Source organism: Plectrocnemia conspersa, unplaced genomic scaffold (genome assembly GCF_051122295.1).
Source record: "Plectrocnemia conspersa isolate PC_06_02 unplaced genomic scaffold, ASM5112229v1 ptg000012l, whole genome shotgun sequence".
Classification (NCBI taxonomy): Eukaryota; Metazoa; Arthropoda; class Insecta; order Trichoptera; family Polycentropodidae; genus Plectrocnemia; species Plectrocnemia conspersa.
Window position 1 is genome coordinate 12,872,025 of NW_028277176.1, and position 13,404 is coordinate 12,885,428.

The 13,404-nt window shown below is 24.8% G+C and overlaps 1 protein-coding gene across 3 annotated transcripts in view; it reads right to left on the minus strand.

Annotated features, from left to right (window-relative positions):
• LOC148228257 (allatostatin-A receptor-like) overlaps positions 1-13,404 on the minus strand; it is a 213,660-nt gene that overhangs the window by 113,054 nt on the left and 87,202 nt on the right. For 2 of the 3 annotated variants that reach the window (XM_088200087.1, XM_088200089.1), the window contains exon 3: positions 5,032-5,244. In XM_088200087.1, coding sequence (XP_088056213.1) covers positions 5,032-5,244 — 213 coding nt within the window. Of the gene's footprint in view, positions 1-4,191; positions 5,245-13,404 lie in introns of those variants that run through there. The other variant, XM_088200088.1, reaches the window with a different exon arrangement.

Below are 13,404 nucleotides of genomic sequence, written 5' to 3' on the forward strand. Positions count from 1 at the left end.
TTGATTCTACACACATGTTGTAAGTATACGCCAAACAGCCTTTTTTATACGTTTTTTAATTAAATAATATTTTTTATCGACAAAATCGACATACTCTTATTTTGCGCTACTCTGCGTTTAAAATAGTCAGATTATTAGTTTAGTTTTTAGATGCTGTAAAAATGATAATATCTCATATACCAGTATATTGTGCTAGAGCCGAGAAATATTTGGATTTTAATCGCAATTAAACTTTTTAAAAAATATTAAAATCCTTTGTTTTTGTTTTATTTTTCAAAATGTTTTTTGAAAAATAAAACTTTCACCTTTTGTGTTTAAATATTCTATTTTTTTTAATTTTTATTTATTTTAAATTATATTTTATGTTTATTTATAAAAAAAAAAAATTCTTTAAAATTATTTTTTTTACTGATTTTTGCGTAAAAAGATAAAAAATCAATCGGGCGACTTGCCAATTGTTTTTAAAAATAAAAAATATATATTTTATTTTAGGATTGACTTGCAATATCTAATATGTATTTTTAAGATTTGGTGAATATAGGAACATACTTCTTGATTCCTATAACATATAGAAGTCTCGCACCTGCTCACTTTTTCGGCACTAAACGAAAGTTTTGACAGCCTTATATATCCTACACTGTTTTATGAATAATAGCTCTATATATTGCTTATAGTTTGTCAATTGATAATTGTCTATTAATACAAATATCTTAATATGTTCATCATTGACAATAGTAATTCTTATTTTTTTTGCACAAATTATTTATTCATTTTATTTTTGACTGCTGTTAATTCAGCACACAAAACTTAATTTCAATAAAATTGCGGTCCATAAGGAGCTGAGCCATTGATCGAGAGTTTTTAATCATAAAAGAATAATATTATTTCAACTGGAAACTCTTAGTTGTAAGATAATGTAATATTTTTAATTATTAAAATATATGGTGTACAGCAATACTTACTTGTAAGTGTCAATTATTACCCTGTTGTAAAGCATCACAATTAAAAAAAAATTCTGATTGATTTCAATAGCAGTTTCTATATTTTTGCAGAATAAATGAATTATTGAACCAACCTTGAACGAGCAGAATGAGACACGGCCATTTTAAGCACACGCTGCAAATTCAAAGTTGCGTTTTATTAGGAGGACAAGTAGTCTTGTAGCCTTGTATCGTTGTATTCTTTCTTTCAAAATATCCCTTATAATTAATTTTTAAATAAATCATTTTACATATTATATAAATATTAAAATATACTTTATTTGTTTATGCTTATGTTAATTGCAATAGTTATTTTTTTATTTAATGATTTGTTTATTATTTTTCTCTCAAATACTTTATATGTACCATGCTTTTGCTAAGATTAATTTATACTTTAATTAAATAATAAATTATTTTACTAACGTAAACTATGTTTAAATTAAGTATTTAATCTTATGAGCTGAATAAATTTTAAATATATTATATAGTATTATTTTACACTAACACGAGTATTTTTGAAGTGTAAACTTGACACGAGAATATAAATTTCTTGTCTTTGAACAAAGATATATTACCTACTCGCGTATATTTTTTTATTCAATTTACGCTCAGCGTATTTATTTTTCATTTTTTATCAAAATTATAGCGCTTTGAAAAGTAACCCACGTTTGCTTATACGATCCTGCTACACATTACAATAATGCCGTTACTCTGTCTCGGTATATGTAAATTCAGTATTGAAAGCTCATTCCATTGTATGGAATATATAAAACATTTTAAATTTCTAGGTTAATCTATTAAACATCGAATTTGAAAAGTCTGTTTACAGTTCAACTTAATGATTTTAATATCAGATGGATTAATGATAGCAATATTATTTTCAATAGACAGTGACGTTTATGAAGAGTTAAACAAAATTAATTAAATGTTATATCTTTAATACAGATAAAACACAACATAATAATTAAATAAAACAAATATTAATTTTAACATAAATTATTTATTAAGTGATTAACTGAAATATATTTATAATATTTTTCTAATATAAAAACATATATTCACTATAATAAAATTGAAATAATTCAATTGTGTAGTAGCTCTACATTAATTAGTGTTATATTTTATAATTTATATATTTATCTAATATCAATAAAATATCGTGTATTTTATTACGCTTTTTCATCGATTATCATTGTATTTCGTTGGTTTTCTATTTAAAAATATTATTTATTTACAATATTTACAATTTACATATGAATTTAATTAATTATATGTATGTATAAATGCTTATATTTATATTATGCATATACTATAATTTATGTATGTACATTCACATAATTATAATTTAAAGTCAATTCAAAACAGAATCCTCTACGCGGGCTCAGAGCGTAGAGGATTGTGATTTAATTAAATTACAATCCTAACACAAAAACGTATATTTTAAAGATATATTTTAATGTATATTTATATCACAAATTACACTTGTTTCTAAGTTACTACAAATATAAAATTATCTGTGATATGAAAATTGCTGATAAATTTGTTCGATTTGATATTTTCGTGCTTGTTAGTTTGTTCGCTTAATTTCGTTTGACACCCTGTCCGTCCGCTTTATGTTACGGTTGCGTAAATCGAATACCCTGAGAGAATTTCCTCTTTTATTAAGTACATTGGTACAACATTTTATAAATCTTTTTTAAATTCTATTGTATGCACAAAGATCTTGAATTAATATTTGTCCATAAACTAATAAGGAAAAGCTAAAATATATACAAAATAAACTTCTTAAATAAAATGTAAGATGAATATATATCACGTAAAATAATAATTAGTGTATTTTAAAAACGTAAAGATAACTTTTTTTTTTTTTTAATGTATATTTATAAAATGAGTAATAAAATTTGTGAAGTATAATTTGAAATATTATTACTATTTTAATAAAGGTCTAAAAATATTTTTATAAAATAATATTTAAAATGTATATTTTAATTAAATATGAAATAAAATAATGTAACTGATTTTTTTTATATTATAAAGTTCGTAATTAAACAGTTCATAAGAAAAAATTTAAGATGTCTTTAAATTAATTACGTAATGGAATAATAAAAATATGTAAGTAAAATGAATAGACATACTATAAGTATAGCTACCTGCAATAAAAATGGTAAAATGGCGTTCTTACAAAAATATTTTTAATTTAACAATTTTTATTATTGAAACATATGTTTCAATAATACAAATTGTTTATCTTGTGTAACGTTTTATTTCTAAAATCATTAAATATTAATTTATACATATGTATGTATGTATTAGGGTTTCTGTCCCGATTTGTTCCGAAAAATGATTTTTGCTTATTCTAAAAATTTTAATCTAGGGTAAAATAAAACTTATAAAATAATAAAAATTGCTCTAATTTTAAAACATTTATACAGAAATTCCCGAATATTAAAATAGTCCTGATATTCAGAAATCCTAGATTAATACATATGTTTTTGTAAAAATTTTTTTTTCAATTTAATGTTAATAAAAATATAAGTCAAAATTATAATTCTTACTAATAAATAAAAAATATGATTGATTTTAAATTGTTGTTGGTTTAGTTTTTTGCTTTAGAGTAATTTGGTTTATTTTAACATTTGATAATAACGGATTTAAAAAAATATTGTTAGTAACTTTTTGAATAAAACGGTCAGTTAATAATTATAAGTGATCAGTAAGTTTGTAATATAATTACAGTATTATATGTAAATAAAAAAAAAACTGGCCATAGTGACATTACCAAAACTTTATTATTTCTTTATTACATCTATACTAAAATTTATAATAATATTTAACATATATATTATTTTAGTGAATGTATATTTTAAGCATTTTTAGAATAGATAATGTCTAGCAACGATTATAAACATTTTATATTAAAATAGCGTTATTCGGTCAAAGTAAAACTAATATTTATTAAAAAAAATAAAATAAAACTGACGATACTCATTATTACTGACTATTTATAAGAACTACTGGCCGTTTAATTAAATTTCTAATTTAATAATAAAATATATTTTAAATAATTTAAAGACTAATTTAAATCACTTTTATAAGCGACAGCAAATTCTGCGCTTAATATATTGCAAAAGTTTATTTTTTCCAACTTTTATTTATATATTGTAATATAATTTTATTGAAGGTGTATTAGAGTAATATTAATAATTAAAACAAGTTGTACAACAATGTATTAAAAATAGTTTTATATTATTAAAGTCATATATAAAATTTAAAAACAAATTATAATGTATAGAAAATTGTTTGTAGACATCTATAACAAACTACATACACAAATAATAATTTTGAAAAAAATAATAAAAATAAATTTTATAATAATCAAGGTTTTTTTATAGGCAATGCAATAATTCATTAATTAAATGGCTTAAATTAAACAGCTTATTACAATAATAATAAACTTGATTTGATTTATATTTCTAAGATACGATAAATAGTTAATTAGTAAAGAAAAATCTTTTATACGCGTTAATCATATTAAGGGCGAACTTAAATAAAAACCTAGGTTGGGCTATTAATTGTAGGAAATTGGTTTCAAAAAATATTTAAAAAAAATATTTTTTTGTAAATTATTATTATGAAATAAAAAATGTTCGCTTTTAATATTACGAACGGCTCATATGGAGAAATAAAAATATAGAATAAATGTGGCTGTGATTTTTTTTCAATAATAATGAATAATAATAATTTCTTATTAATTGTAAAATATGTTTTAAATAATATATTAATATTTACTATATAAACTTAACCTCATAAGATATGGACATATTAATCCAACAAGCGCTAGCTTGCGTTAAACTTTGTAAGCATCCAACTTTAAACTATTTCCAACCGTAACTTAAATGCGTCGGAAGCACGAGATTTCAACGAACAATTTCGCATGCATTTTTTCGCCAAATAAAGATCACAATGAAATATGTATATAACATATGTACAACGTTATTTTTTACACAATATCCGTGCAGGACCCATTGGCGTTTCCATGGGTCCTACTCACCTTCGAGGTTGCGGCTCTGTTGTTGAACGATGTCGGTGGTGGGCCGCAGCATGCTGCCCTGTGGAACGCCTTTCGGAAGTGCTCGCTGAGGAACGCATACAGAAGAGGGTTCACGCAGCTGCTGGTATAGGCGAGGACGTGAGAGCATATCTGGACGGCCAACGTCACGTCAGTTATCTCATACATGCCGAGGCTTTTCAGAACTAAGACGACCTGGAAAAAAATAAAGAAAGTTGAGTTCTTACCCTTTCAATAAAATAATCCTGGATCATCGAAAAACAAAACGCATTAAAGGGGTCGTGAATAATGATATAAATTTACTGAATAATTTGTAGAAAATGATATGAAATGTATAATATATACTTATGGTACAATCTAAAACATAGATCCAGTGGGAAAACCAGATTTTTCAAGACAAGCAATAGTGTTTGCGTGTGTGTCGAACGTCACATAAATATTCGTATATGTATTCTTATTTTTAGGTTACCATGATTTTTACACAAATATGCCTTTCAATATTATTTGAGGAGGACCAAAAAATGTATTAACGATGGCCTGTCTAAAATCATCCATTTTTTTATTTTAAATAAATAGTACGTATAAGATTTATTGTACAAGTGAAAGTTGTGATAATCGATTTTATTAATGTACTCACTATATTCATGTAGCATCTTTGGTTTTATTATTATTTTATATGACGGTTTGTCGATATTTTCAATTTCCATAAAATCCTGATAAAATACAAAAGTATATCTCTGCTATCTTTCAATTTGGTTACGCAAACCTCGAGATCCGGGTATTGACTGATAGATTCCCTGATTTTTATTTTTTGTTGATCCCACGTCTATTGGGTTTCATTTTCTATCATGTCTTATTGTTTCAGTGGCATGAGTTTTTTGATCAAGCAAAGTACAGTTAGGTGAGCGTCAAGTCATTCGATTCTCCCAACATATATTATTTAATTTATCTTCATTTTTGCTCCTATTTTTGTTGTCGTTAAATACATGTAAGATATTCTCTATGCACTGAAGTAGCTCATTAACATGTTGAGTGCATCGAACACAGCTTCCGTGTTCATACATTATAGCCGCTCGTTGAATACAGAAGCCGTGTTCACCTATATTGTATGTTGTATGTGACACAAAATTATTTAGCGTCACTAATATTTGATTAATTTTTAATAATATTGCTTATACTTGATTTTATTAGTTTGAGTTTCAAATTAAACTATCTGTGGTTCGGTCGTTCTAATCATCTATGTGAATTACTTGCATAAAGGCGCACCTATATATATACTCGTAGTATTACCTATAGTTAGTTTTACCCGTATCCTAATTTTATTTATTACATCCATTTTAACATTTTTATATAAAGTCTTTGAACTAATGATTCATTATACCGAAAAGCTTAAACATTTGTCATATTTATAACCTAATAAACGATTTTTATTCAATTTAAATCGTAAACAATTTGCTATTTTAATTTTTATAAATTATTTTCACCACAAAATTTGACGGTAAATTGACTCAAAAACAATATTGACTTATCCCCTAAATGAGTGATAAAATGTTCTGAGAAATCCAATCAAGAATTACATTTACATCTTAAATTCTTATAATTGCGATTGAAATTTTCAATCAAATTAAATAATAATAATATCCTAAAAAGTAAAAAAAAATTATAAATAAATACCTATTTTTACATCTATACGGTTATAAGCGAATTTACTTCATAAGTATGAGTAATATGATAAGCTTAATAATTTATGATATGCCATTTAAAATAAACGCACGCCATCTCTGTGTATTTAGTTCTACCGATTTTAGTCAGTATATACACAGCTACGAATTCATCTGCAAAAAAATCGGATAATCGAAACCTTTGCCAAAACCCTTGGGGTCAGTTCTGGGCTTTGGTGCGTTAAGTGCGGTAAAGAGTCTCAACGAGTTGGTTATACGTGAATAATTTATTGAGTAAAAATCCGATGTTAAATAATGTTTTTAAAAATAAATTTAGGAGTATAAACTTTCAACAACACGTGAAATATATAATTTATATTAAATATATTATTCATTAAAAGTTTATTTCTTAAAGCGAAAAATAAAAATAATATATTTTTTTTTAATAAACTGTTTGCGTAACAGGTCAAGTTATAGTACATATATTTATTTCATATTCCACTTAAAATTTATCAGGTCAGGGCTTAAATTTTAATTATTTAGAAGTTAGAAGTTATGATAAAATTAGGTCATTAGTTCGTTGCGGCTTATATATTGTCAGATAAATATATGGAGAACAATTAATCTCTCGTCTGCTTTTTTCCAAGCTCCCTTGATAAAACATGGGTGATTTTGACGGTAGTGAAACCATGTTTTTATTTTAAAATATAATTTTAACTTTTAAATATATATGAAGCACAAACATTTGCTTATATTTTGCAATGGTGATATGTGTGGGTTTCACTGCCTATTTAAGTCGGTTTACTCAAAAAGACACGTTACTTTGTAATTTGAACACATGTTAGGGCAACAATGAACATATGTTTTAAAAGCGTACAATATTAATTTAAGCATTTCATTTTTTTGGTGGTTAGCTCAAATGCTAATACTTTAACTTGACGGTTATTTTATTGTCGCATCTTACATAGTGATGAAAACGCGGTGAGTTGCTAGTCGCTGAAGTTTGATTATTTTTTTTAATTATTAAAAAAAATTTAATACATTCCGAATTTATTTTTATTCTTTCGTTGTAATTTGCCAGACCCAATACGTTACAGCCGATATAAACACAATTATTACTTAAAAGAAAATAATAATGAAAGATTAGGCTTAAAACGAAGTATATATTATTGAATATAAACTGTAATTACAGCTTACAATTAATATATATCACTTTGTATGAATTTAATGCAAAATCTGAAAAATGTGTTTTACAACTATTAGATTTTTCAGACTACTTATATAGTAATACAGCTTCAATTTAAAGAAATATTTTATACTGAACATTTATCTAGAAATATGTAAAAAAAAAAGCGAATAAATTCTAGTCAAATATTATATAAACATATAATATGTGTACAATGAAAATTAAATTGTGTAATAAAAATTATTATTTATAGCTCCTGCTTTATTTTATTATGTTGCTTGACAATTGCATTACAAAATATATATGTATTTATTAGAATTTATATATATATACGTTTATTTTATCTTTAAGGCTTTTTATAAAAGCATCATATTGTAGAAAATTGAAATAATTCAGAGAAAATTGAAATAATTTAGAACATTTTCCAAAAATACCTTGGTAAAATTTTTGTGAAATGTTTGTGTGTTACGATTAATTAAAATTTTATATTACGAAATTATTATAAAACATTTTATGTAGTTAAGAAGGTAACATATAAATATAAGTCTAAGAGACTTAAATTATTATAATAAAGTATGTTAACCTTTGTAAATCATACAGTGTATTAAAATATGTATTTAAGAATTAAATGTAAAACGTTACTTTCCATTAACAAAATATTTACATAAAATATTATTTTTTAATGTGTTTGTAAAAAAATCGTTTTCTCTTTATATTCTATATAATATATTTGTCTATGGCGAGCGTCAAATATGTATAATATTTGACAAGTTTTATTAAATTATTGATCTGCTTTATAAAATTATTATCTTAATCAAACAAATAAACAACTTTTCTTTGCTGTTGTTTTTATATTTTCACGTTTTTTTATGATATTTTATAGTCATAAATATAATATAAAACTTTTCTATAGATTTTTTTATATTCGTACTAATCTTTAATATCTATTTTTGTGTCAAACCGTTCATTATATATATATATACAATATATAGCGAGTTTTCCCTTCATATAATATATTCATGTCGTCAATTTTTCACAATAACGATTAATCAATTTAATATATAGTATGTATGTTCATGCACGTCAATAAATACATTAATGTATAAAATATAATTTAATATTAAATTTTGCTTAAAAAAAATATATTTATTAAATATGAAATTTACTATTTTTATTGCAAATATACATATATTATATAAAAATCTTTAAAGCAATTTATTATGAGAAAAATATTGTATTTCATACAATTTATTTCATAACAATTTTTATCAAATATATATTGTATTAAAAAATCCATTTACATGCAATATTTAGTGCCAAAAATACGCGGTGTAGGTAAAATAGACATGTTTTTTTAATATTTTATTTGAAGTATTTTTTTTTCAATATTACTTTTATTTTAGTAAACCATTTTACAGCTGCGTTGAATAGCACTCTTTGATCAACAAAATAAAATATGTCATTTATACGAAAAATTCTCGAATGTGATGATGTTTGATAAAATAAATATTTGTAACATACGAAAAGATACATATTCGCCTTCAAAGAAATTTTGTTAAAACAAAGAAATTGTGGCTTTAATTAATTTTTAAGGGCAATATTTATAAATAGGCATTTAAAAGCATCGCCTTCTCTCAGTTCTTTCAATGCATTAAAATCATCCTAGTATTATACTTTTTTTGTATATTTTACAAGGTTCCGAATTTACCTTGGAGATGCTAATTTTTCCGTTGCTTCATTTAATTTTCCTTGGTACAAGTAAACCGTCTTGAACCAAAAAAATATATGACACGTGTCCGCGTTGAACTCATACGTCTTTTCAAGTTTCTGTCACAGGGCATATATTTGATCCATTGTGGAGCGCACCCTCACAAATCCACGTTAATAATCTCGTACAATGGTGTATATGTGCGAGAGCAATCTTTCGTAGAGCACGTATGGTAATACTTTATATGTTACGTTTAGCAAAGTGATCCCTTGATACTTCTAACTCAGAAGAGGATCGTCCTTTTGCGACTCCTTTGATTCCTCAAACAGTATTTCATATTTCCACGTCTTTAATTATATCATGGAATTATGGATACATTAGAGATCTTTGGCTTCGCTTTATTTCAAGATCTCATTTTTTATTCTTCTGTTGTAGCCTGACAGGCGTAATATTAATGCGTTAAAACAAGGTAATTCCGTACCAACTGGGTAAGTTGATTAAACATAATGTACCGCTAAAAATAAATATTAACCACCAGACTGAAAATCTGGGAATCGGTGACATATATATATTATTAATTATAATTTATTATGTAATATAGTTTATAATCAATATATGTTATTGTAGCTTAGACCAGTTTTTTACAATAGCGCAATTTTTATAAAAAAAAATTAGAAAACCCGCATGCTCAGAGTTACTAGTTACGTACTGCGCTATTCGGTAATTAACGTCAGTAATATTATATTTTTAAAACAAAGTATAATATAATGCTTTATATTAACGGTGAAATAACTTGAACTTGTCATTACCGTGAGGATATATATTTTGGCACAACTTATTAACCACTAATCCTAAGAATCGGTTACAATAAAACCCATTTAAAATTTGAATGGCCTCAAATTTATAAGTAAATAAGTTATATATTAGTTCATTTAAACTTTAATAAGTAATTTAACTTGAAAATGATTATAAATCAGCATCTTGTATTTCAACGTATTTTGTACTGAATAATATATTTTAATCGTAATAAGCTACAAAAAAAAAGTTATAAAGTTTCGGGCGTTTTGTGCTTAAAAAGAGAGCAAGAACCAAGTCTTATATGAAATTTTAATCAAGAAAGCCGTTCTGCATTTAAAAATTAAGGGTTGTTATAAAGGTATTATAAATTATCTAGTTTGCGAACTAAAAAAATACTTGATTGCACATCCGCTGTCATTTTTTTAACTTTTCATTGAAAACAAATATTTCTCCTGATGTATGACTCCAATACATAAAAATGTAAAAAAAAACAACTTTGATAGATGCCCATAGATTAGTGTAAATTATATTTAAAATTATAATTTATAAGTATGGTTCAGATCATATCGAAGAATATTTGATTGATGAACACATGGTTTCTTGTATCGAGATCAGTAGCTTTGTATTTTTCCAATTGTGTGGCAAAAAATCTCGACATATTGACTCAGCCAGATGCCATCTATACTGATTTTAAAAAGCTTTTATTGAAAGTTATTATGCTTTAGCTCTAAAATAATTGTTAGGTTAGGGTTTTCACATAATATATTTTTTTTTTATTATACTCTTCGAATCGTCTTTAATATGTTTAATATGGGCTACATCGTTTGATATATCAGGAATTTTTTAAAGTTCTTATCTCAGACCTTCTACTGTTATTTATTGATATTAATAAAATTATGCATAATTAAAATTTTTGGCCAATGAGCATTAAGGAGTGTAGAAAACTTGAATTTAATGTTGATTACCATTTAGCAACAAAAAATGTCATTCCATGATTTATTTTGGCGCAAGAACATGAAATATGTGCTTCACCACACAGAAGTGACCCTATTAAAAGCGGACTGAAGTTTCAATCGGATAATATGAAATATATATAAGATGTGGGAGTTCGTCTTGGGATACGGCTAATAATTGAGATACTCGAAGGCACTGTACTATGCCTCGAATAATCACCTAATTTTCAGTAATATTAAATAAGCTTCTATAGTCTAATTGCTATATAACCTAATGTTAAAATGTGACTATTATCTATTATATTGTTATTTCCCTCTAAATTCCAACAAGAGTTGCATCGATAAGTGTACTTGGAAAAACACTTATTGAAGCTGCTTGTAGGGCATATACACAATATGTATATTTTAGAACAACTTTTATGTATGTCACCTAATTACCTACGTTTGTATTTCCAAGTATTGTTTGTAATATCGCATGCAAGATCATTAATATTGGACAATTCATCAATAAGCTCATAACTATCAAAGTGCTTAACCATATGTCTAGGCATTATTATTTATAATATAATACATTATCATTGTTACTATAAATATTATTATACTATGTAGTGTATTTTGTTAGATTGTATTTTTTTATGCAGGTATTTGCATATATTTAAATAAGTAAATAAAGCAATCGCAAAATAAATGTTTTTTAGGCTTAAATCTATATTTTTTAAATATCCTCTTTAATACAAAATAGATTATTTGGATATTGTATTAGTATATTATAATACGTTTAAAATCAATATTGCTATATATTCATGAACCAGCAGTATAAGTAGTTAAAATGTATAGATAGCTTGTTGAAAATGATTAAAAATAAGTTATATACATATATCACAGCTATGAGCATTCATAATTTAATTTCAACGGTTGGTTAACGCTGGCGTGTCGTATTTTGGAATTTTCCTCTGATTCCGCCCTTTGGCTGTTTATTCTGAAGGAGGATAAACCACAGCGGCAAAGTATTTAAGCTTTCACATCTGACACATAAACGAAGATCATTTTTGCAAATATTTTTACTTACAAAAATAAGTACAAAAGACAGCTTAAAAGAATAAAGTTAATTTTTTAATATTATTTTATTGATAATGATATTTCTAAACACTATGTTTAGCCAATTGTTAGAACAACATTTTGTTTTGTTAAATGTAACTTTGTTAAAAAATTAAAACATTTTAAAATAATTTTCTATTATTAAATTATTAAATAAATGTGCGCTTAAGTTTTTTTTATATTTTATCATGATAACGTTTTAGATTAATTTAGATGTGTTTCTTAAAGAATCCTTTGTAATATAAAAGAGATGTTTGCACATAAAAAATCAAAGCGTATATTTAAATAATATATAGGTATATAAAAGGGAATGGTTCAAACGATACCCAATCTCCTCTTACATTTTAAGCTACATTTACTTTTATCTTTGCGTACTGTTAACAGTAGCGGCACGAGAAAATCGTTTCAGCACGTGAAAATAACTTTTGCATATTAACTTCATAAAATTCAAATATCGTTAGAGATACACGGGTTTAACAGAATATCATATTTACCTTCTTTTGCTTGATTATATGCATGAATTTCAGTTCAAAATACAAATAATTTAAAATATGTTATTCTATTTACTTATATTAAATCGATTCATTGAAAATAAAAATGAAGTATTTAATTATTAAAAAATGTTATTGTTTTTAATTTGCTTGTTCGTCTATATATTTTATTTAAAAAAAACAGCTTCAAACAAAGAGAGATTAAAAATTATTTTTAATAAAATAGTTTAATAAGCTGTGCAAATAAAATTTAATACATATTTGTTTGTATATTAAAAATATTGAACCACAAGTGCTTCTCAATGTAAAAGGATAAAAAAATACTTAGCAAAAACATAAAACACAAGTCAAGAGAAATTTATAAGCTAACTTACGAGAGTGCTTTATATTTTTCCTCATTTGTTGATTTTATCAATATTTTATTATATAATATGCGTTATACAGCGTAGACTAATTTATA